General features: G+C 33.1%; 1 protein-coding gene across 2 annotated transcripts in view; it reads right to left on the bottom strand.

The window, feature by feature from the left end:
• LOC134282707 (uncharacterized) overlaps nt 1-25973 on the bottom strand; it is a 28435-nt gene extending 2462 nt beyond the window's left edge. The window contains exons 1-8 of one of the 2 annotated variants that reach the window (XM_062765113.1): nt 25887-25973; nt 17104-17323; nt 16871-16987; nt 16668-16752; nt 14106-14251; nt 7649-7705; nt 7310-7381; nt 1718-1774 (exon numbers count right to left, since the gene is read on the bottom strand). In XM_062765113.1, coding sequence (XP_062621097.1) covers nt 1718-1774; nt 7310-7381; nt 7649-7705; nt 14106-14251; nt 16668-16752; nt 16871-16987; nt 17104-17323; nt 25887-25958 — 826 coding nt within the window. In that variant the 5' untranslated portion in view covers nt 25959-25973. The remainder of the gene's footprint in view (nt 1-1717; nt 1775-7309; nt 7382-7648; nt 7706-14105; nt 14252-16667; nt 16753-16870; nt 16988-17103; nt 17324-25886) is intronic. The other variant, XM_062765114.1, reaches the window with a different exon arrangement.
• Between the last annotated feature and the right edge of the window lie 1348 nt (nt 25974-27321).

Below are 27321 nucleotides of genomic sequence, written 5' to 3'. Positions count from 1 at the left end.
ACAATTTGGAAACGAAAAGATTATTAGGTTTCTTCAGAAAAATATTCTTTCTGTCTCACAGTCCAATACCTGATATTTCCATGAAATAAAATACACTATACAATACATTTATTACCAATGCAAGAGTTTTAACGGAAAGAAAAAAGGAAGACACGCTCATACGACATATAATTAAAGTTTCGTACGAGTATTGGATCATTATTTTTTCATCAATTGAAGATTTTTTTTCTTCTGGATCACTTCTAATGTAACAATTCAAGTATTCAAAACTCAATGTATTCATTGTTGAATTGGTGCAATATATTTTTAAAAAATACATTTAGACATAATTATGGGCCCGGATTGATTGATTGGTGGCGCATGTTGTTTTTGTCCTGTCTGTTTGTCTGTTCGTCTGTAAACTTTAACCTTCACCATAACTTATGAACCATGAGAGATAAAGACTTCGTATTTGGTATGTACGCATACACCACTAATTAAGTTCTTTCAAGAGACACTAAGGTCAATGTGCATTTCACCAAACACCAAAGGGCCGACCACTTGACATTCATTTTTCTTACACTTGTTCTCGTTCTATAATTTCTTTTGTCATTGTTTTAATTATTTCTTTGACCACTTAATTCTGCTTTCACGAGATCAGCAACTCTGAAGCGCCTATGTCTTTCAATGACGTTCCTGTTCTTGGAAGATGACCAGTTTTTATTCAGATTTTACCAGATAACCCTTTTCTTCGCAGATTTTCCTCGTCCGTATATAGTCTCTGTCACACAAATACCGCCTGTACCATTCATAAACACATGCATGACTTACTTATGATACTTTGTTTTATTCCTTTAACATTTTTAGGTTTTTATTCAGGATTTTTCCCGAGTATAACTTAAAATGGCATCGCCATCTGTACGTGTACATAATTTGGCGTATTCAAAATTTAGCGTTATCACTGGGTATGGAGTTGTTGGCGTTATCATAAATTAGCGCTACACATGACCCTTCAGTGTAATGTATATGTAAATGATTTCTTAGCGGTATTCCTGAATTAATCTTTGTTGTCTCCGCCAAAGCAGCTAAAATATGAAGCCCGTTTTTATAGTATACATACAGTATATGACGATAGATAAGAAAAAAATGATAGGAGTCAACGAACTTCCCAAATAACCCTATTATGTGCCAAAAAAATCGTTTTATTCAAAACGTCAATCACTATTTGGCTTAATGAAAATTAATAATTTTTACTCGCTTATTGCATATTTGTATCGACCATAAAATTTTCGAAATGTTGACTTAAGACGAAACAGCTTGTATTCTTGTTTTACCTTCCCTCGTTTTAGAAATGTATGTAACTATGAGTATGCTCTAGCATATCGATCAAACTAGGAGACAAAACCCCATTAACATGCAGATAATAATGGTATACTTGACGATGGGAAAGTTGAAGTCATAATGGATATAACACTATTTTGTTGTGATATTATCGTTCACGTCAAGATTTAAAAAAAAAATTAAACCTTAAAACCATTAAATCCGTCTCGAATCCTTTTGAAGATTTTGAAATGCACAACTTCTGACAGATATTACTGCGATTATAGAACAAATACATATATAAATGTTAACAAAAGTACCAGATTTATTAAACCCTTTAGACTACAGTAATTCTGTCGAAGACTGTAAAGATAAGGGTGTTTCATAAACATTGTAACAACATGTAAGTAAAACCTACCTGAATTAGGTGTTTGTAATGGAAATTCTACCGCCTCATCGCCAACTGTACGATTACCTAGTGTGAAAAGTTTTTTTTAGATACATGTAAACTTTACTTCACAGGTACATCTTCACCCCTACTAATGTTATCGTGATTTAAATTCAAGACACGTGGTTTAGGTTGACCCATTCAAATATTATAGGATGGGACCGGTTTTATGAATAAAGTTGGCAATAAAACAAGAAATATTGGTATAGTCTGTTCGAATACCTTCTGTTTCTTTCGAAAAGATTTCCTGTGAAAAATGTGTTTCCAGACCTTTCTGAAACACTTTCATGATTTTTAACAGAAAAATGGTGGCTAAAGGGGGTGGCTTAAAATAACAATATATCTTATCAAAATTAGAGCACACTTGCGATCGATACGCTGGTAAGAATTTGTATTATCATCTACACTGACAACCTTTGTTTGCCTGATATGACTATTGTTATTAATACGCACAGAGGATCTTACCACGAGCAACTGACCAATCGTTGAATAGCAACGTTTACACCAAATACAAGTACATGTTTACATTTTATTTCGAACACGTTGTTCAGGTCAATCTATGATCATGTCAATAGAGTGCAAAATTAAAAAAAAAAACTGTTCTTATGAACAAAATCCAAAGATTAGAAAGTATGAAATATTTCACGGGCGTTTTTAATCTTTTGTAAATTAGACAGAAATATGTTTAATAAATGTGCTTTGTGTCAAGTTCAGAACACCATCGCTTCAACAAAGGTACGGAAAACGAGCATCGTCTCATGAATTTAAATAAACAAAACAGTTGTACATAACTATTCTCGTGTTTTGGCCAGGGACTCCACCTGACAACTGTATTCACCGATAGTACAACAAAAGAATTAATAGAGACGCATGTCGCTTTCAATGGCAGCATGACTTTGAGAAACCTAGACTGCCACTGTTTATATAACAAATGAATTGTTTGTCAATGTGAACATGAAAATAATACAATTTATTAAACATAGGTAATCAAAGATTACGAAGCTCACCTCGACGAATGTTATCAGTTTAAGTTATGCAAATCTCACATCATATTTTCTTAATATTTAGTATTCATCCCAAGAACAATATTCTTGCACGTTGTGTTTAACCCCTTACATGGCATTTAGACATTTCTACACGTGTAGCGTGAAAAACATGTATAGTGTAAACAAATATTCATAACTGTTAATACTGCAGATATCAAGGACTTCAAATTCATTCAAATTGATCTGTTCCAAAAACTTTAACCTAGTCTCTTGTATAGAAAATATAGGTCAGATCCAGCATCCGAAGCAATTCTGATAGTGTCCATCCTTAGATGCATCATCCATGCAAGTTTGGTTTAGCTAGGGCTTATAGTTACTTGGGAATAAAAATGTAGGACTGATCCAGCATCTGAAGCAAGTCTGGTAGTGTCTATCCCTAGATACATCATCCATGCAAGTTTGGTTTAGCTAGGGCTTATAGTTACTTGGGAATAAAAATGTAGGTCAGATCCAGCATCTGAAGCAAGTCTGGTAGTGTCCATCCCTATATACAGCATCCATGCAAGTTTGGTTTAGCTAGGGCTTATAGTTATTTGGGAATGAAAAAGTAGGTCAGATCCAGCATCCGAAGAAAGTCTGGTAGTGTCAATCCCTAGATGCAACACCAATGCAAGTTTGGTTCAGGTAGGGCTTATAGTTACATGGGAATGAAAATGAAGATCAGATCCAGCATCCGAAGCAAGTCTGGTATTGTCCATCCCTAGATACATCATTCATGCAAGTTTGGTTTAGCTAGGGCTTATAGTTACTTGGGAATGAAAATGTAGATCAGATCCAGCATCCGAAGCAAATCTGGTAGTGAACATCCCTAGATACATCATCCATGCAAGTTTGGTTCAGGTAGGGTTTAAAGTTACTTGGGAATGAAAATGTAGGTCAGATCCAGCATCCGAAGCAAGCTGGAAGTGTCCATCCCTAGATGCATCATCCATGCAAGTTTGGTTCAGGTAGGGCTTATAGTTACTTGGGAATGAAAATGTAGGTCAGATCCAGCATCCGAAGCAAGTCTGGTATTGTCCATCCCTAGATACATCAGCCATGCAAATTTGGTTTAGCTAGGTCTTAAAGTTACTTGGAAATGAAAATGTAGATCAAATCCAGCATCCGAAGCAAGTCTGGTAGTGTCCATCCCTAGATGCATCATCCATGCAAGGTTGGTCCGGGTAGGGGTTATAATTCCTTGGGAATGGTCCTGCTCAAAAAACTTTAACCTGGTCACTCATCTGGAAAATGTAGGTCAGATCCAGCATCTGAAGCAAGTCTGGTAGTGTCCATCCCTAGATGCATTATCCATGCAAGTTTGGTCCGGTAGGGCTTATAATTCCTTTGGATTGGACCTGCTCCAAAAACTTTAACCTGGTCACTCATCTGGAAAATGTAGGTCAGATCCAGCATCCGAAGCAAGTCTGATAGTGTACATCCCTAGATGCATCATCCATGCAAGTTTGGTCCAGGTAGGCCTTATAGTTCCTTGGGAATGGACCTGCTTCAAAAACTAACCTGCTCCAAAACCTTCAACCTGGTCGCTCATCTTCAAAATGAAGGTCAGATCCAGCATCCGAAGCAAGTCTGGTATTGTACATCCCTAGATGCATCATCCATGCAAGTTTGGTTCAGGTAGGGCTTATTGTTACTTTGGAATGGACTTGCTCCTTAAACTTTAACCTGGGACGCCGTCGCTAACGCCGACGCCAACGCCGGGGGTATAGCATAAGCTCATCTCGACTTCGAAAATGCTTTTCATTTTTACGAAATGGATGGAAAAATGGTCTTTGTGCCTTTCCGATCGCCATAAGATTTTCCTTTTCTTTCAAGCGTAAAATCCCAAGTATCCCATAATGCAATTCTCAATCAGCTGATTTGTCAGTTAAAGTCATGTTTTTTTTCCTTGTTTGCTAATCTTACGCCAAAAAATATAGTCCCGGTTCCATGCAAAAATATTTGTTCTAAAAGAAATTTTAATTCATTACTGCAGAAATTGTATCATAGAGAATACTTATTTAAGTTTTAATTAATTCAAGAGAGTACATTTGAAGTACATGTACATGAAGTACATTTCTACAGATATTATATGGTGGTGAAAACTGATTTTTTTACCGTGTCTTCACGTGCAAGTCTCTCCCTAGCCACATTTCCGTGAATAATTTACCCTATCTCGCTCTAGTCTCCCTAAGTCTCGCCAGAACCACCACAAAACCTATTATGAACTTATCGGGTTTTATAACGTGCAGAACACCGAAAAGTAAAAAGGTTCCGAACACATTAGTAAGGGTGATTATTACTCAATAAGTACATGATGTAAACATATTTATTCGTAAAAAAAAATCTTGGAATATTTTTATACTGGCTCACACACATTTAATTTCAATTTGTTTTCATCCAGGAAAACAACTTAAACTCAAGTTAAACTTTAATTTAAAACATTAAACATAAAAAAGATAAGTAAAAAAAATATACGCATTTAGATTTTTGTGGGTGTATGCAAAACTTTAAGGACAAAAACTGCTTCATACTTATATACATGTATAAATGTATATATGGCAATAGTTTGGCTTTCTATTTAATGGCATTTTTTCTCACATTTTTTTTTAAATTTAAGAACGAACAATATTCTTCTGTATGCAGGAAAATCTATTCATGAAATTTAAACATGTAAATTCGACAAAAACGAATGCATTCTTACATGTATCAATATTTGGCTTAATGAAAATTTATAATTTTTATTCGCTTATTGCATAATTGTATCGACCATAAAATTTTTGAAATGTTGTCTTTAGACGAAACAGCTTCTATTCTTGTTTTAGCTTCACTCGTTTTAGAAATGTATGTGACTTTGAGCATGCTCTAGCATATCGATCAAACTAGGAAACAAAACCCCATTAACATGCAGATGATAATGGTATACTTGACGATGGGAAAGTTGAAGTCATAATGGTTATAACACTATTTTGTTGTGATATTATCATTCACGTCAAGATTTAAAAAAAAATCAAACCTTAAAACAATTAAATCCGTCTCGATTCCTTTTAAAGATTTTGAAATGCACAACTTCTGACAAATATTACTGTGATTATAGAACATATACATATATAAATGTTAACAAAAGTACCAGATTTATTAAACTCTTTAGACTACAGTATTTCTGTCGAAGACTGTAAAGATAAGGGTGTTTCATAAACATTGTAACAACATATAAGTAAAACCTATCTGAATTAGGTGTTTGTAATGGAAATTCTACCGCCTTATCGCCAACTGTACGATTACCTAGTGAGAAAAGATTTTTTTAGATAAACTTTACTTCACTGGTACATCATTACTGAATAAGTACATGATGTAAACATATTTATTCGTAAAAAACAATCTTCGAATATTTTTTTACTGGCTCACATGCATTAAATTTCAATTTGTTTTCATCCAGGAAAACAACTTAAGGACAGATGATACAAACAATTTTTTGTTTGGAAGAGACTTAATAGCATGTCACAAGTTTAGAAAGGTGTATACCGGTAATTCTTAGAATTTTTTATCCTAGGAACTGGAAAATGAAATAGACTTGGAAAATATTAGTAATATTTCAATGAAAAAAAAATAGACAAATCACACTAAGTAAAGGTTTTCAGGTGAAAACAAATTTCATAATATGTTATCTTGGTGCTAAAAGTGCAATATAAACCTTAGAAAAATACAAATTTTTAGGAAGAAAAACAAAATGACAAAAATTCATCTATATCATATACGGTAGTATTTACTATTTTACTTTTCCTGATAAAATTCACCTGGCTTGGTATACTTTTCTGAAGATTATATTACACTTTTAGCACCAAAAAAGCATATTCTAAAATTTATTTTCATCTGTAAACCTTAACAAAGTGTGTTTTATCCATATTTGTAATTTTATTGAAATATTACTTAAATTTTCCAAGTCTATTTCGTTTTCCATTTTTATTTTGAGAAAAATATCTTAGAATTATCCACTTTTCTAAACTCGAGACATGATATCAAGTCTCCTCCAAAGAAGAAAAAATGTTTGTATCATCTGTCCTTAAATTCAAATTAAACTTTAATTTAAAATATTAAACATAAAAAAGTATGTAAAAAAAATTAAACACATTTAGATACTGGTGGGTGAAGGCAGAACTTTAAAGACAAAAACTGCTTCATACTTCTATACATGTATAAATGTATATATGGCAATGGTTTTACTTTCTATTTAATGGCATTTTTATCACATTTTTTTTTATCTAAAAAAGAACAATATTCTTCTGTATGCAGGAAAATCTATTGATCAAGTTTAAAAATGTTCATTATCTCAAACAAATAAATAATTTATCGTAAGGAACATTATATATTTAGGAAAGAGATATTTTTTTACGAAGAAAGAATGTACATCATGAAGAAAAGACACGAAATCAAAATTTAATATCAATTTGTTATAATTTTCTACTCGAAATTATGCTTTTGAAAACTTTTGTTATTTGAACGATATTAGAAATAATACGTTTACGGCAATTTAAACCTTTACCATCTGCATTGCTTTGAGTTTTAGGGTGCTTCGCTTCTTCTGTTCCTTCTTGAACTTCAGGTGCATCTTAAGTAAACAACTAAATATTAATCTAGATTATTTTTGTTATTTAACGTACAATACTTATTTTTTTCAATATTTTGTTCAAGCGTGTATACATGTCACATAGAGTGCAAACTTAAATAACCACAAGTTCTGACAGATATTACTGTGAATATACAACATATATTTATGTTAATAAAAGTATCAGATTTTATAAACATATTGATATAGACTACAGTGATTCTGTCGAAGACTGTATAAAGGTATTTCATCAACATTGTAACAACCTACCTGAAATAGATGTTTGTAACGGAATTCCTACTTCCTCATCGCCAATTGTACGATTGCCTACAATGCAAGGTTTTTCTTCTTTTTTAATAAACTGTCCTTTGCTGGTATCTGTTCACTTTAATAGTATGATGTAAATATGTTTATTGGTTAAATGTTCTTTCGAATATTTTTATACTGGCTCGCATAAATTAAATTGTAATATTTTATCATCCATGGAAAAACTGAAAATTTGAGTTTAACTGTAATTTAAAACATAAAACATAAACAAGAGGCCCAGGGGCTACAGCACTCACCTGAGCACATCGGGCTTGAATTTACTCCCCCCCCCCCTCCAGGCGTTCATCATTTGAACAAACTAGATTACATCTACACTACCTGAGGATGATTCCATATATATATATATCACAAATCATAGCTTTGAAGTACTTGAAAAGAAGATTTTAAAAGGTTTCCCTATATATCCCTATGTAAAACTTGGGTCGGCCATTTTGGTCCCACCCTAGCCCCAGGGGTCATGATTTGAACAAACTTGAATTTACACTACCTGAGAATGATTCCACATGAGTTTCATCTTTCCTGGCCCTGTGGTTCTTGAGAAGAAGATTTTTTAAAGATTTTTCCTAAATATTCCTATGTAAAACTTGGTTCGGCTATTTTGGCCCCACCCTTGCCCTTGGGGTCATGATTTGAACAAAATTGAATCTACACTACCTGGGTATGATTCCACATGAGTTTCATCTTTCCTGGCCTAGTGGTTTTGGAGAAAAAGATTTTTTTAAGATTTTTCCTAAATATTCCTATGTAAGACTTGGGTCGGCCATTTTGGCCCCACCCTTGCCCCGGGGGTCATGATTTGAACAAATTTGAATCTACACTACCTGGGGATGATTCCACATGAGTTTCATCTTTTCTGGCCTAGTGGTTCTTGAGAAAAAGATTTTTAAAGATTTTTCCTATATATTCCTATGTAAGACTTGGGTCGGCCATTTTGGCCCCACCCTTGCCCAGGGGGTCATGATTTGAACAAACTTGAATCTACACTACCTGCGGATGCTTCCACATGAGTTTCATCTTTTCTGGCTCAGTGGTTCTGGAGAAGAAGATTTTTCATATGTATTCCTATGTAAAACTTGGGTCGGCCATTTTAGCCCACCCTTGCCCCGGGGGTTAGATTTGAACAAACTTGATTCTACACTGCCTGCAGATGCTTCCACATGAGTTTCATCTTTCCTGGCCCAGCGGTTCTGGAGACGAATATTTTTTAAAAATGCCATTAATTTTTAACAAATTCATGATTATCTCCCCTTGGAAAAGGGTGTGGCCCTACATTTGAACAAACTTGAATCCCCTTTACATAAGAATACTTTGTGCCAAGTTTGGTTGAAATTGGCCAAGTGGTTCTTGAGAAGAAGATGAAAATGTGAAAAGTTTACGCCGACGACAGACGACGGACAAATTTTGATCAGAAAAGCTCACTTGAGCCTTCGGCTCAGGTGAGCTAACAAGAGGCCCATGGGCCACATCGCTCACCTGATCAATGTGGCTACATGTAGGAAAAAATAGAAATTGGTTTATTACTGAAAAGTTTAAACCTAAAAGTAGTCCCATGACAAATCATGGCTTTGCTTTTTTTGAGAAGAAGCAGCCCCCCCACCCCCCGGGTCATGATTTGAACAAACTTGTATTTACACTACCTGAGGATACTTCCAAATAGATATGATCATTTATGACTTTACTATTCTTGAGAAGAAGATTTTTAAAGAATTTTCCTATATATTTCTATGTAAAACTTTGATCGACCATTTTGGTGCCACCCCTACCCCGGGGGTTATGATTTGAATAAACTTGAATCGACACTACCTGAGAATGCTTCCATATAAATATGATCAATTATGGCTTTGCAAGTTTTGAGAAGAAGATTTTTTAAAAAAATTCCTATACATTTCTATGTAAAAATTTGGTCGGGCATTGTGGCCCCGCCCTACCCCCTGGGGTCATGGTTTGAACAAACTTGAATCTACACTACCTGAGGATGCTTTCCCATAAGTTTTATCTTTCCTGGCACTATGGTTTTTGAGAAGAAGATTTTTAAAGAATTTTCCTATATATTTCAGTGTAAAATTTTGGTCGGCCATTGTGCCCGCCCTACCCCCGGGGGGTTCATGATTTGAACAAACACAAATCTACACAACTTGAGGATGCTTTCATATAAGTTTCATCTTTCCTGGCACAGTGGTTCTTGAGAAGAAGATTTTTAAAGAATTTTCCTATATATTTCTATGTAAAACTTTGGTCGGCCATTTTGGCCCCGCCCTACCCCCGCTGGTCATGATTTGAACAAATTTGAATCTTCACTACCTGAGGATATTTCTCCATAAGTTTCATCTTTCCTGGCACAGAAGTTCTTGAGAAGAAGATTTTTAAAGAATTTTCCTATATATTTCTATGTAAAATTTGGTCGGCCAGTGTGGCCCCGCCCTAACACCGGGGGTCATGATTTGAACAAATTTAGATCTACATTACCTGAGGGTATTTCCCCATAAGTTTCATCTTTCCTGGCACAGTGGTTCTTGAGAAGAAGATTTTTAAAGAATTTTCCTATATATTTCAATGTAAAATTTTGGTCGGCCATTTTGCCCGCCCTACCCCCGGGGGGTCATGATTTGAACAAACTTGAATCTACACTACCTGAGGATGTTTCCCCATAAGTTTCATCTTTCCTGGCACAGTGGTTCTTGAGAAGAAGATTTTTAAAACATACCATCAAATTTTCATTAATTCCCAATTATCTCCCCTTGAATGAGGGCGTGGCCCTTCATTTGAACAAACTTGAATCCCCTTCACATAAGAATGCTTTGTGGTAAGTTTGGTTGAAATTGGCCCAGCGGTTCTTGAGAAGAAGTTGAAAATGTGAAAAGTTTACAGACAGACGGACGGACGGACAGACAGACGGACAGACGGACGCCGGACAAAATGTGATCAGAAAAGCTCACTTGAGCCTTCGGCTCAGGTGAGCTAAAAAATGAATGAAATAAAATTATTGCACCTAAAGATACACGTGAGAGTAGGAGAAACTCAAGAACTGCTACATTACTTTCATACGATGGTTGTTAAAAAGTTCGCAGACAACACTGGATGAAAAGGCCAGTATCCGCAAAACAGAAACTATATGGAAACCTTGTTGTACTTAGCGTTGAAGTTCTATTGTTAGCGCGTTATTTTCATGAATCTGGTTATACTCCTCAGATAAAACCTTTACCTTTTTTCCAATATACATGTACGAGGGTTGTCCGGTAAAATCGTGGACAAAGCGTTTTTTTTCAAACAGTAATGGGCGATCTGAGCTGAAATTTTCAATAATTGTTTACTTATCATATTTAAGTGCATCATAGTATTTTTGCAAATATATAGACAGAAATAGATATTTTATTATGCTTGAAAGTGTATAGGATACGGTCCTACGGCGCACAGTAAATGAACAATAATAAAAATTTTAACTACATAAGATTGGGATGAAAATTATCCTAATTCGATTCCTTGATAAATTTTCTCGTTTTTTTTTTATTTCAAGACATTTTGTTATTTTTTGTCAGTTTCCCGAGCATTCGAAGTGGGAAAGTGGTAAACTCAATACACACAAAAAATGTCGACGTTTGATGACGTTACGGCGCACCGTAGAGCAGTAATTGTTGTGATTGCACCTTAAAAGACACTATATGACTACAGATGAAAAAAAAATATAAAAAAGATCACCAGGTCTTTAGTTTACAAATGAAATGGGAGTTATCTGAGCGAATATTTTTAATCGAGTCTCCTGGTAGTACAAAACATACGGACAAACTGCTATTGTAATAACAGAAGACGCTTTCACTGTCGAGTGTCGATACATTATTCTCTATTAGTTGAAGAATGGCGAGAATACTGTCCGTAACTTGCTAATAGATCTTCAGAAGTTCGCATGAATGTGCCAGATTGGTTCCTCAACTGTTTTTGGAGAATCAAGTATGTGAATCGATGCATTTCTAAATTTATCTTGACTTAGCCAACTCTATTTTTAGGAAAGATGAAACGTGACACTGTATTAGACACTTTGACGTTATCATCCGTGCGCTGTAGGGCGATACAATACATAACATAAAATTTAACAATTTGTTTATTTATGCATATAATTACTTAAAATTTGCTCTGTGTATTTATCATATGTGCTAAATGGAGTAGTGAAAATTTCAAAACGCAGTGAGGATTATTTTTTAATCTAGACAACTTGTCCACGATTTTACCAGACAACCTTCGTATATACACTGTACCAATATTTGGTGTTTTCCGGTAATTCATAAAAGATATACAGCTATATTATCTTGAAAAAACATGCTTCACAGAGCATGCAACTTTTTCGTACCTTTACATTACATTGACTTTAAATGAAATTAAAATTGCACTGTTGTAGCGCAAAAAGATTTATGATAATAACCTGTCGCTACAGTATTCATAACACATCACTTGGCGAAAATTTGAATTAATTGTAGGGTATATAACCGTCTCATAGCCATTTTTATATAACCAATGCATAAAAACAAAGCCAAGATTGAAACGCCATTGAACGTTCTGAAGCACGAGCTACTACAATTCATATTTCCACATAGGAAAATGTCTAAAAATAGACAACAATGCTACTTTGCAATTATGATAAGGCTGTCCGAAGGCTTAAAATGCCTTTAAAATATACATTTCATTTTGAGCTAGATTTTAATTTCAAAATGTGATCCTTGTTTGAAACTGCAGTCAACTTGAAATAATAGTTTAATCAGGTATTATAATAAAGCATATTTGTGATGTCACATGACTGTGTTGATCACGTACATGTAACGGACATTTATGATATTCTTAAATGTTGCACAAAACTTGCTTCGGCACAAGGGCAAAACAAAATTATTGTGCAAAGTTTGTTTCATAAAGATCAATTCATCGAGATCTCTGTGCTGGTGCAGGCTTATTTTTTTTACTTCTTGAGAAAATAATTTAAGAGAAATTCAACTCACCAACATAAGAAGGGGTATTTTCCACTTTTTATCGCGATTTATTTAAGAAATAAACAACGTTATTTAGAGAACATGGTGTTATGAATAGCAATTGCTCTGCTGGCATATTCCATGAAGCACGCTAGCGCGCATCATGGAAAATATGCCAGCAGAGCTATTATTATTCATAATGCCATGTTTACTATATAATCGTTGTTTATTACTTGTATTTGCATTCTTTGATGGTGTCAAGAATATCAGAGGAAATCCTGGCTTACATAAGGATGTCGCTTGTTGTCTCAGTAAAGAAAAACACACGGCTTTAAAATTAGCCTCTTTTAAAACAGTTATCAGATAAAAGCTGCGCCGTCGTCACACTCTCTTAATTTTTGTTTTGATGCAGATGTGACGTCATCGATCAACGTTATTGAAACCGTCTGAAAAAAAGCAATACTGTAATTTAACCTTATCATAAAAAAGAGAATGCTTTAATAATCATTATAACTCCAGAATGCTTTTCTATATTTTTTTTTTTATATATTTTCTATTTGCTTTTAAGAGTTTAAATCTTCTTGAATTTTGCTTTTTCTGAATGTTTTATCACCCAAATATGAAGAGTTATCGATCTGAGTACAAATATGCAAAAATACGATAAGAAAAAATAAAAATGTCAGTTCTCTTCAATTTTTAAAAAGTTTTATTATACAATTAAATACATTGACCAAAATTAAATTTTTAAAGATATAAATCAGCAATTTTAAATTGTCCTGAATTATTTTCCCAAAAGATATTATTAAAAAAACTTATATTTATTCCTTTTACGAAACATTTCATATATATACTTCTCAACACACATCATAACTCTAGTAGAGCGTACACTTCACGAGTGTGATATAGCAGTTGCGTTCATGGTAGAAGCAGTTGCGTCTGTAGTGCCATGAATGCAAGTTGATGACTACATGTTCATAGTGGGAGAGAGCAGTGAATATGCAAATATATAAAAATGGATAAACTACATACGATTCCCCAGCAAAATTCACGTAGAATATCTTCAATTTATCCTTGTCTTTCACTTGTGCCAGTCAAATACAAACACGATTCATAAATTCTAACTCTGTCTACGGACGTGTAAGGGGGCGTTTTACACATAACATAGGTCATACTTCACAGTACACAGTAGATTTTCCGTAAATCAATGTGTCCGCGTACTTATCAAACAACCCTCGTACATATACTTTTATAATTGTATATATGGCAACAGTTCGGCTATTTAATGGAATTTCGCATCACATTTTTATTTAAAAAGAGGAATATGACTATTTTTTATATAGAAAAAAATTTACACATTATTAGAAGAAACTACAAGTAATCATTTGCTTTCTATTTTTAGTGCAAGGTAGAAGAATTCAGATGAAACCAGTTTGAAAAAAAATACATACCTGCTTGTCGTCTCTTTTTTATCACTTTGCAAAGAAAGAAGGTTCCTACCGATAAAATAATTAGAAACGTAGCTGGAATAACTATCACGAGTATCAAATGAATTGTTGTGAATTCAGAAGACGAAGAGATGGTAGTATCAGTTGAGCTAAAAAGATAACATAACTTTCATTAAACTTAAAAACTTTTTAAGTTGTCTCTAAATAGAAGAAAAATAATACATGACCATTTGTTTTAATTAAGATAGCATTTAATGGGCATACTGTTCCATTTATGTACGTTTACCTTACAAATATATACTCGTCTATACGAAAGTCAGTCAGCCTACTTGTATAAGTCGGTTGTATTATGTTTTACCTTTTTTTTTGGGGGGGGGGGGGTGCCATTGACCAACTTTCAAGTACGTCCAACTTCTTGACACAATTGGTTGACAATTTCAAGTTAATCTACTTTTGTTTAAACCTGGTTTCAATTTCTTTTTCGAAAGACGCCGATATTTGATTTTAAAAAATTAAACAAATGAGTAATGCACCCTCAAAATACAAACAAAATTATTTAAAATGTAGATACTTGTACTATATGTAAGTATTTATAATACATAGGTGCTCATCTATATCAAGATTATGTTTTTTCCATAATCGTCTAAATGCATAATTATACAATACTTCATTTCGACTTCTGGAAATGCCAATCTCTTAATGATTCGGACATGGAGTCTAAGATCAAAATTTAAGTACCAACAAAAATAATTCTGACTTATAGTTTTGAATAAATTTTAATACAAATTGGGATTGTATAAATTTGCAAAATCACTACAACGCTTACAGTTTGAATATTGACATTTATCGATACTATTTATATATCTTTTATCCAAACAGAAAACGTAAATATTAAAGATGTTATACAATACAATCGAAAAAGTAATGTATGATTTACTTTAAAAAGTTATTGTGCTAAAAGTATAGAACAGAATCAGTGATTACCTTGACGAAAACGGAAACGCCAGTTGGTTCCGTTTGTACATAATGTACATATATGTATGAGGGAAGCTACTATTATTTTAAAACTATAACTAATATGTAAATTATGCAAACCATAAAGGGCTGGCTAGGGCCGTTGAAACGTAAATAATGTATCTAGTAAAGTTGAGTAATACCTGCTTAATTATTGAATATCATACACCAAATAATACCCGGGGTGAGCAACAGAAAATCGGCGGCATAAACCGAAGGTTTTTACATCGCTTGTATCTGTAGTTCTCTGCTGCATATATTCAAATATTCTCAACTAGAGAGCTAAAATTCTGCAGCTAGGCATATTGTTTTTCCCCTAGTGAATCCGTTCGTCCGTAACACTTTCTTCTTCCTAGGTCCTCTTAAATTTTATACATTAACCACGTAGCTATGATAATACTGTCCGAAGGTTTATACGTTGAAAATGAATCAATTTCCTAGTATTTTGATCTAGATTTTGGTTTTAATATGTAATGTATGTATGAACTTGCAGTAAACCTTTGATGGAAGTTTGATCGCGTGTATTGTAATAAAGCGATTTTGTGATGTCACATAACTTTGTTGATTACGTCACTTGAACAAATTCAAAGTAATGCTTTGTACTCGAAGTTTAAATTTTAGATGATTTTCCCCACTCTACACCTAAACTTAAACTTATCATCTGTCATAGGTTTTATCAAACCAGACTGATATAATGATGTTTACACCCTGTGCATCCTAATAATGATAATAATAGAAAGAGAATCCGAATGGTGAAGTAAGTCCAATGTAAGGCACAGGTCTATATTTTTTTCTTCAAAAAAGCTGTACAAAATGAATAATACATGTACATTTTCTATGTAATAATTGCAAACAATGTTAGTTGTACATGACTTATTTATGAAAAACCAAAAAAAAAAAAAAAAAAAAAAAAAAAAAACTGGGAAATTGTAGAAGAGGGAGAGAGATTTTGTGGTTTTGTCAAAATTTATAAAGTTTGGGTTTTGGAGCGAATGTTTGCCAACCCATATATTGATATAAAATAATTTAGGCAAATTAATCCGGTAAGTGAGCACTTTATTTTTTTTCACTTCATCAAAAACATTTGAACAAATTAATAAAATTTGATGTTTTGAAAATAAATTTATTAAGTTCAAATGATGGACCATATTGTCTTGAAGCAATTCAAAGAGACTTTTAACAGATAAAATACAATATGATATAGTATCATGTCGTTTCTTTTTTAAAAAACTTGACAACCGTATATTGTGGGCCACATGATAAAATTTTACCCATCATATTTCTAACTTAAAGAGCCGATGCTCGACCAGATTATTTGCGTCAATTATAAACAATAAAATTGGAATTTGAATTAAATAAAACAACAAAGTGTATTCAAGCTCAAAATTACTTAAACTCTACAAACTAGGAGCAGAGCAAACACGGACCCCAAAAACATGAGAGTTAGGATCAGGTGCTAATCATCATTTAAATCAATATTCCTTGAGATTCAGTTACTAACAGTAAGTTGAATAAATGCTTCACATGCATTTTTTCCGGCTAATTTCGTACCTGTCTGTTGGTCTCTCCTGTGTTAAATTCACTAGTAGAATGGTCTGTGTTGTTGTAGGTCGTGCAATGTCGTAGCAGACACTATCTTGATAAAATAATTAACCACATCACAATTAAATTAAATCTGGAGAGATCGTTTATTCCAAAAAATCAAAAAGGAATTGATTGAAGTAATGGAAAAATGCAATTTTAAATTATCTTACATTTGTAAGCCTCTGACGATAAGTAACGTGGTGGACATGGAGGGGTGTATTTTGTACAGTCGTACTTTTCATTGTCAATTACTCTAGCATCTGGAACACTGTACATTGCACAGTAACCTGAAACGAAATAGCTAAATTCAACATAGATTTTTATATTATCAAACAAATTAAATATTTTTGGATAGCAATTAATCATATTAATTCTAGTTGTACATTTAATTTGCAAAATGCACCTGATATGTACCACGTTGGAGCACAGACTTCCACAGTTGCATTTGCCCATGCATTTATTAGACAGTGATACACAAACGGAGTGTTTTCGATATTTTTTATTTGGTCACAGTGCTTTCCTTCTGCAGCTACTTGCCAGTCTTCCTTATTTCTAGGACAATTTGGAACTTCGTTTAGCGTTGGCAATGACTCTGGGTATTTACCTTCATTAAGTCCAAACACCTTTTAAAAAAGTAAGTCTGAGTTAGTTTTTACAACCTGAAATTTTTTTTATAGAAAATCCCATGTCTGTTAATCTTTCTAGGAACGTATGTTATCAGTACTTTAATTCAAGTACATTTAGTATCTTATTATATAAAGTAAAAACACCTGAAAGTAAATAGGCGTTCGCTCTAATATATCGAGGTCATTGCAAAGGGAGAGAACCTCACCTTCCTTTTATTTTGTATCAATTAAAGAAAAAAAAGGTGCACATCTCAGAAAGAAAAGAGTGCAAGCAATCAGTGATCTTGTAAGTCTCCTTCTAAAATGCAGATATTTTAAAGAGGGCAAAAATTACAGACACTGGAACCAAAAATCTAAAATATTCATGAAAGTAAAGTACCAAATAAAGATCTGTATTTAAAGGTGCCTAGACACGTATTTGAAGTTAATATTTTCTCAAATTTTCCGTATAATATTACGCATACGACTTATATATTGGATCTGTATTTAAAGGTGCATAGACACGTATTTGAAGTTAATATTTTCTCAAATTTTCTGTATAATATTACGCATACGACTTATATATTGGAAAGGCATTTCACAAGAAAATTTTATAAAATCTTATTTTATTTCAAAATTTGAAACTTTGAATTTCTAGTCGGGTTTGATTGACACGTCCTTGCATTTTAACGAATTATAATTTTGTTCTTAATACTTAGGAAAAATGGAAATTTTGCTGTATTGTAAGGTAAAATATTTGCAGGTATGTTAAGGTTACAACCAGATATTCTGCTTGCCTAGCTATAGAATATGGCGTCAAATTAAGCTACATGACATGAACTTTAGAGATAACGATCTCTTAAAATCCATATTTCAAGATTGATTTGAGGTCGTCAAAATGAATTGAAACATCCACAAGCTTAATATAAACGTTCTTTTTTCGTTTCTACGTGGTATAAATATCTATGTATTTGTCAAGGGGGTTAAATAACAACCCGAGACGTCATAACTGTTGATCAGTATTAGCAGAGTGAAAATGAAACGTAACGAGAATTTATGTAAACAAACACAAGAAATCGGAGATTAAAAGCATTTAATAAATATCACGTGTGATTCATGCGGGAATACAGCTCATGAATAAGGTATGCTAATTAATATATTTCTACAATTTCCTCGTACAATAAAAGCAGACAGTGTGTTTACTTGCATATCAACCTTTCTTCTGTCGTTCGTAACAAAAAAGATGCAAAAGTTCAACACTACGCTGCATACTTTGAAACATAATTTTTATGTCTATCGAAAGTTCTTATTCTATTGTATTTGGAAAGTGCTGCTAGAATCGTATAGTTAACGGGAATTGATAAGTTTTCCTATCTCTTGTACAAAATGTAAAAAATTTTGGCAAGGTTTCATCCGAAAGTATTGCATGATTATATTTCTATAATAGGAGTGTAGCTAGGATTCTAGCAGCACTTTTTATGGTACAGAGATTACTTTAAATAACTATTAATTCAATAAGGAATTATTTATCCCCAGGGTAGTGTTGAACTTTTCACTTTTTATTAAGACACATTGAAGTCTAAAGAATGGATATCGATAGCAAAAGTTTTATATACAAGAATTTTCTTATATATCAGTTTTACATATTACATAAATGTTTAAATTCTAATCTATTTGCTGCCTTAACATACCTCTGTTAAAACTATAATCTGAAAATTTCAGAGTAAACATATTCGAAAGGAAAACGCGCTCACAGTTTGTTGTCAGTCCGTGTCTAATTGAATGTGCAGACTTTAAAGCTGACATGAACTCTTTAAAAGGCATCATTTTTCATCTTTGTACGACTTACTACATTCCTGTACGCCTCTCTCCGCCATATTTCTTCGATTCCGCCATATTCAATCTAAAAATTTTGGTCACCTGTACCTGCTATATATAGCCTTGTACGATTGCTTCAACTGAATGATTTTCTAGCCTGACTGTCGACATGTACACATCTCCGATAACAAAGTTTTTAGAAGTCCATAAACTGACCAAATGCATGTAGGAAAAGTAAAAATCAACAAAAAATAGAACTATACCGAGAGTCAAATTATTATTGAATGCATTTGCTGCAATATAGAAAATAAACTAACACGTAATACATACATGTACATCAAACACCTATGCAGGTCGAGAAAACGCGTCAAACGCAGTGATAAAAACATTTACCTGACTTCTGCTATCGCTACAGGGATGTGCACATGTCGAAAGAATTATCCTATTTTATATTTATTGAAAAATGCATTTCAGAAGTCATGTAATCCATTGCTAACCCAACAGTAAAAGATGCTTGGACACACGTGGCCCATGCCGATCATTTTATTTGGTCAGGGAAAATATCAAAGGTTGAAAGCTCAGTGTGGTTGACTGAAAAAAAAAATGCAAGTAATTTTTTCAAAAATAAACATTACTCTTGTCTGTACATGTTGTTAATAAAATTTACGATTAAGTACATGGTCTAACTTCGTCAAATTCATTTAAAAAGCAGGCATTATTATGAATCATTCACCTTTTGAAGATATTTTCCCGTGATATTTTCCCGTGATATAAAGGGGGGGGGGGATAAAACATGCATAACACTCTCATAAAAATAATGTAAGAAAAACGTCTGAAACAGATTGGATTTCTTTATGATCAATTATTATCAAATAAATACTGTGTATTGGCTTTATTAGACCTAATATAATTTGATTTAAAGTTATTTATAATTTTATGCACTATGAAAGAAAAAGTGAGCACGTTAACATACACTACGCTCCCCCAAAAGTCGAAGTGCTAAAAATTCCAAGAAAAAAATAGAGGAATCGTAATTTCCTTGTAATATGCACATCTATACACATTGTGTCCTAAATATCTGCAAAGTTTGACGAAATTGTGTGCAGAGGTTTATGAGGAGTTGCGCTGACAAATTGCTCACCTCTATATTTAAGATATGGTAAATGTAAAAGTGCGGAAGAATCTGGGTGGATTAGGCGAGTCAAATGCCTACGCAAGGGCAGATAAAATATTGATTAAAAAATTATTGCAAATTCAACTTTTTGTTAAATTTGGGAATTATTTATAACCATATGCATAAAGTAAAGATAAAACCTGAATCAAATGACTTACAAATTGATTGTAATTAACCCACCAAAATGGTAACACGCCTTAGAAACCATAAAAATGATAGTAATGGAATGTTAAAACTGTGTTTTTTACATAGAGTGGGTCTTCGTACCATTTTTTCGTAAACAAATATTGAAAGTGTGTGGAAAGATGTTTCTTTCACCATTTTCAAAAAAATGGTACGAAGACCCACTCTATATAAAAAAGTTAGTTTACCTACTTAAATTTCGGAACATATTCTCAAAAATGTGCGTTTGCTATACATATAGAACTGTTTGCTATTTAAAGGGCACTGTATGTGCGACTTCGTGGCTCAGTAGTCATAGCGTCGGTGTTGAAGCACCTAGTTATTTGTCGCGAGTGTTCGAATCACGAATTTTTAAGTTTTTTTCACTTAAAACAAAATGAATAGATAAGATGATGAATTTATTTACGGTCAATTAATATATATCCTATAATAAACAAGTTTTCAAGATAATATAATATTTTGAATGCATTCAGTTCAAGACTGTAAAACACGATTGAAATGTATATAATCATGGGTAGACCAGCACGGTACGGCTATTCTGCATGCAAAAACAGTTAAATGGAAAGGTAAAGCGTACCATTTCCAAACCCCTGAAAACATATTTGATAGAACAATTAACACACAGTATGAAAAGCAGCAGGTTAAAAAAAATTGTAGCGATAATCGCATGGTTTAAAATATAGAAAATGTCATTTGGACAGTACTGTACAAAGTTTAAATGTTTAGGTAAATTGATCGTATAACTATAAAATTTCCGATATGCTTACAGAGCGACAAAATCCGTGTGGGCATATGACTCGCCTAATCCACCCAGATTCTTTCCCGAAAAAATAAAGAATTCGGAATTTCCTGGTGATGTGCAAATCAACACACACATTCTCTCCTATAAATATCTGCAAAATTCGACAAAACTCTGTACAGTGGTTATGAGAAGTTGCGCTGACCAAAAAAAAACAAAATATAAAGGACTGACTGACGGGTCAAAAACATTATACGTCACGCGTGGGGTATAATAAACGAGTTTGATTCTTTGGTACAATGATAATTAAAATAAAATTTAATGTGAATTAAATTTCTAGACATAAATAATTAATGATTATTGGAAAAAGCATATAGGAAGAGAGCTCGAGTAAACTCCTCGTGAGAATTCCACATTCTACCTAAAACTATAGCTTTTAGGAAATTCTCTTGTCTGTTGTCCAAGCTCGACACATACGTTTGAGAAGGTATTCGAGAAAATTCCCATTGTTCCCATTCTTGTGATTTATATTTCACGTTTATTATATCCCCCGCCTGAAAAGTGGGGGGGGGGGGGGGAGGGGGTAATCGTTATGTCCGTTCGTCTGTCTGTTACGCTTTGGGGTACCCATCTCTTATCCGCAAATCCTTTTACACCACTTAGAGTAATTTAATGAAATTTTCAAAGAATCTTAAGTTTAATATTACATATTACCATAATGCATCTCCTATTTTACTTTTTGATCTGACACGTATGGGTTTAGCGAAATATGGACTTTGCCATTATAACCATATGAGAGGTAGGAAGTATCATTTAGTGAGTTCATTGCTCATAATACATGTACGTCTAGTTTCTCTTTCAATTTGGGCGTTTGGGTTAATTTCCTGTCCAAAGTAAAATTATTATTCAATCTATGAAGTTTCGACATTCCGCCTGAAAAAAATCCTTGATCTGTCCTAAGGCATAATAAATGATACAGCACAAAGTGCGTAGGATTTTATACTCATCATAGCCCCAACGGCTGGTTACAGACAGAGAGAGAGGGAGAGAGAGTTCAATATACAAAAGAATAAGTAATAATTATCCGTATTCAACCAGTGTCAAGTATCCCTACCCTAGCTTTTAAAATTATCTCCCAAATTCACCTACAAAAATTATTTATATATAGAAAAAAAAATACCTAGACTATCAGGCAGGGGTACTGAAATCTCGAAATACTTCCTGTAACAACATAATTATAAAACAGTTACATTCCTCAAAATGTACATACTTTGTGGTCGGAGTGACAGTCATTTTAAAAAAATCTCAATACTGAATTCGGCAGAAATGTCTGTCTTCCAAGAATATTTAAATAACGGTCATTTCAATTATTTTGTGTGCCCCCCCCCGTCCAAACAATCAAATGCCTAAATGTCAATCTGAACAGGGGATGGCCTTTCTCCGTGTGTGTATGTGTTAAAAAATGTACAGATGTACAAATAAAAATTTGTTTTCTGGTTAATTGCTTTTAAGATTTGAAGTAAATTATAGCCGTACATCAAATTACTTTGTTTAGATTTGAGATTAGTACTAAAATACTAGTAATCAGTTATAATTGACAAATGAATTTTGCGACGCAAACCAACTGCAGACTATATACGAGGGTTGTCCAAAAAGTTCGTGGACAATGACGTTTTTGTTAAAATAAATGGTTCTATATTCATCTTTTGTATATCAAAATATTTCTCATGAAAAAATAAGTAAGAAATATTTAATGTTTATTGATGAAACTTAATATTTTTGTAAAAATCGGGGTCTTTAAAGATCGCAGATTGTGCACACGGACCAGTCTGACGTTACGCTAATTTCATTATAACGTCAAACATTTGGGTTTTGACTTAACACGTTCATGGACACACACTACATTTCTTTTTTTAAGGCGCAACGCACTTCGAAGTGCTAGCAAAAATCTTAAAGTATAAATTATAATTTATTCAATTTTGAAAATTCAAAACAATGCACACAAATTTACGAGCGTCATCTAAATTAACACTTTGTATACCCAAACTGAACAGCCCAGTCCGACGCTGCGCTAGATTTATAACAACGTCATGAATAGAAATCTCCATTTACAGTTAATTACATGTGTTTTTAAATTCTTGTAGTGTCTTCGAATTTGTACACACTGTTGAAAAATCGTATATACGAATCTCAAATCGATACATTCAATATAATTCAATAATTTTATGTCGTTTTAACAAATGTTGTGTCTCTTACATCGTTTCAACCGTTATAAAACTTAAGTTTTTGACCGGACGCTGCCCCGTGCCGACGGGCGACGTCATTTTCTCTGTTGAGTTTTGACAAGTACATGCTAAGGTTTTCTTTATGTATTTTCGTTGTCTATATAGTAAGCGATATTTAAGATATCATAAAATGATAATAACCTCTTTATTTGTGTTACATAAAATTTTTATTAATTTTTTACGTGTTTTATATAGAAAATAATCATTTTAATCCAAACTCTTTATATCAGAGTTTACATCATTTTAACCTTGGTCCGTGCGCACTCTCCTCGATCTCTAAAGACCCCGATTTTTTACAAAAATATTACGTTCCATCAATAAAAACTTCATCATTCTGACTTGTTTTTTCATAAGAAATATTTTGATATACAACAGATTTATATAGAACCATCTATTTTCACACAGACGTCATTGTTCACGAACTTTTTGGACAACCCTCGTACATGACTTTGTATAGAATGTATATTAGAACTACATGGAGATAAACAATTCACAATTATAGCTTATAAACATAAGTTATAATACCCCCCCCCTTTCAGCCGCGCAAATACCAAATAACTTCTCTATCCACTTTTGATATTTTCCCTGACCAAAATCTGATCAGCACGGACTAAGTGTATCGTCGTGCTAGTGTGTACGGAGTAATGACAGTGTGTTTACTATAGAGCTTTTATGGAGTTTATTTCTTTTTTGTGATGCATATTTCAATAAATGGAATTCAGGGTATATTTCACTTGACTTGTGCACATCTTCGAACCGATGCAGTAATCTTATTACCAGGTATAGGTACGTTTACAGCGTTCGAGGCGTTTTCTCGATATGCATCAATTGCATAGGACCTGCAAATCAAAAACGTTGGTTGTTTTGTTCCATTCAAATGATATAATTTCAAAATGTGTTTGCAAATTTTACTGCTTTTTATTTCAAGTGTATTCTGCATAAATTGGCGCACTGTAAAAATACGTACTCATGCATCTAAATTTCTCTTCCAAACTTGCTTTTTTTTTCTTTTGATTCAAATCAATAATCATTCAAAAATATGATTATTATGTTGTTTATTTTGTTTTTGAAATGTCTTGATCACCTCACATGCTTTGCCATCGGAGATGTGCACAAGTCAACACCCAAACCAAAAAATCATTCAAGTGTAACGAGCGCATTGGGGTATACATCGTTACAATGAGACAAGGTATCTAAGAGAAATATGGCGGAATACGGCTATGAAACAAGTCGTACATAGATGAACATGTTGCGTTTTTAAGAATTCATGTCAGCTTTAACTATTATTTCAATATCGGACATTATTTCACTTGAAGTTATATATGTGTGTCAATAATTGAAATAATAACCATTTTCCGACATGTTATACATGTGATGTTTATACTACATGTACAGTAACTCCCTTTCAGTTTTATTTTTAAATGTCTCGACGAGTAGGCGTTGGATTTATTATCCCTATTTGTAGTGTAGCAAGATTATAAGCATCCTCACAATGTCAAGGGTTTGTGATTTCTCTGGAGTTCGAGAAATCACAAACCCTTGACATTGTGAGGATGGATTATAAGTATCTGCGAGAATTTAGTTTTGTGTTTTGAATTCAATTTCAAAGCTGACAATGCGTGGTTAAATTCAATAATAAACATTATTTCAATAATGGTTGCAACGTTGTTAAGGTTTTGAAATGCATTGACCTCTATTGAAATTATTGTCTCAATAGTGAACTTTATTTCAATATTGTTTGCAACCTGTACTTATTTTTGAAATGCCCCTTCAACAACTATTGAGATAGTACAACAGTGAAAGATATTTAAACTGTGGTAACCGTTATAATATGTGTTTGGTTTTGAAATGCACTCTCAATTACTATTGAAATAAGAATTTCAATAATGGTCTTTTTTTCAAATAGTAGTTGCAACAACTGCTCACAGTTCCTCTAGTTGTTTCAAACTCATCGAATAAATTGGATGGATATGTCAGTGGAACTAACTATTGTTGATTTAAAATACATCGTCGATATATCGTAAGATTGAGTTGAAAACCATATCAGTGTTTTTATGTCTAATGTTTTAAATCCTCAATACATTTTGCTTCATATTATTACAATAATTGGTCATAGCTCTACATGTAATTATGACGGGTGCGTTATTTGTACTTATGAGAATTCTAAAAGATTTTTAAAAAGACCAGAAATCCAAAACTTTTATTGGAACTGTTAATCAAAAATTCAAAATATGATAAAGGTGCATTGTGGAAAAAAAACTAGGGGTACAAATTTTTTAAACAAAATTTTACCCCACTGTTTAAATGCTAAATGATAACTCTTACATTGATAATATGAATCAAAGGCATACAATAAAAAAAGAATACATGTATATAACTTACAAATTTTATCCATGCTATTGCAATAAGGTACCTCAAAAGGCGTGCCTTCTTCCCTTTATTTTCAGCATTCATTATACACGTATGTCTATATCTAAATGAAAATATGGTACATGTATTATCATGCAATTTTCTAATCTTGACATATTTGCATCTTTATTAAATATTGTCCTTATCCTTTCCTTAAAACATAAAATCAAAATATTATTGGAATATTCAAAGGGTCCCAAGTGGTGTCGGCAAGTACATGTATTTCATATTACGAAGGCGAGCTGGATCGAAAGTGTAGGGTACTAACTGATGCTTTGTTACATGTACATAAACAAAATATTCAAAATTCCTGCCAAATCTTGATTTTTTTCTTTTTTTAAAACAGTGACCAATCATACAATTATAGTTTAAAATGGTTTAAACTTTTTTAATTGATGTATACAAATTTTCAAAGGTGTATAAAATTCTAGAGACACTACAAGAAGTGGAAAATTACTTTTATTTCATAAAGATAGGACATCCTTATTCATTACGTTGTATTTAATCTAGCGACGTCGGCCTGGACTGAGCAGTCAGTGAATACGAGGTGTTGATATTGATGACGCTTGTAAATTATTGATTGAATTCTAAAAAAAAATATTTTAATTATAGTCTTAACATGAATATTATTGAACATGCTTTAAATTAAAAATTAATTTAAAAAACACTAGAATTTCCAAGAAAGTTGCTTGTTGTGGGCCTGAGGAGTTCATGTAAGGAATGTTTTTAAGTTTTGTGTGAGATATCGGTGTGTGAATCACACACAGACTTGTCACGTAGGCATATTTCATGAAACGCCCCTTCCTCTTCATCAACGATGATGGGGGCAGGGGTCAGATGGTTTTAATCTGACAGCATTTCGTTAGGGATTACATGTGTTACAATTGTCCCTCTCCTTATTTATATTTATTACACATTGAAGCAGTATTTATACAAACATTAAACATATATTTTGACGGAGTCAGTATTATTTTTGTCGCCTGCATTATCTTTAACTTCCAGGTTCAGTTATTTTAATTTCCGTGCATTATAAGAAGCACCGGTATGTTAATATTGACTCATTTGTCAATGAGGGGAAACTCTACGCCTCAATAACATTTGCAATACAAACAACTGAACCTAATCATTGAATTGGTCGATCTATCTCTTTCAATTGTTTAATAGCTTTACTCGTATATCCAGGTTTTACAACTTTAACAGAAAAAAAACACAGAGAAAGGAGGAGTACAATCTCTGCTCTCTCAACGAACAGAGGTGTTAAAACCCCCCACAGTCTTTCTTTAGTAAAGCAAAAGCTAATTATGTAATATGTGATAGTGGGTTCATGGATTTGGACTTTTTAAAGACACATTAGTGCTCTTTTATTTAAAAAGGTAATTCAAAGTTAAAGCTATGAATTCCAGTGTAA

The sequence above is a fragment of the Saccostrea cucullata genome, unplaced genomic scaffold (assembly GCF_032062105.1).
Source record: "Saccostrea cucullata isolate Sc308-1 unplaced genomic scaffold, CSIRO_AGI_Scuc_v1 ctg3159, whole genome shotgun sequence".
In the NCBI taxonomy this organism is placed as follows: Eukaryota; Metazoa; Mollusca; class Bivalvia; order Ostreida; family Ostreidae; genus Saccostrea; species Saccostrea cuccullata.
This window is presented reverse-complemented; position numbering and strand designations above follow the sequence as displayed.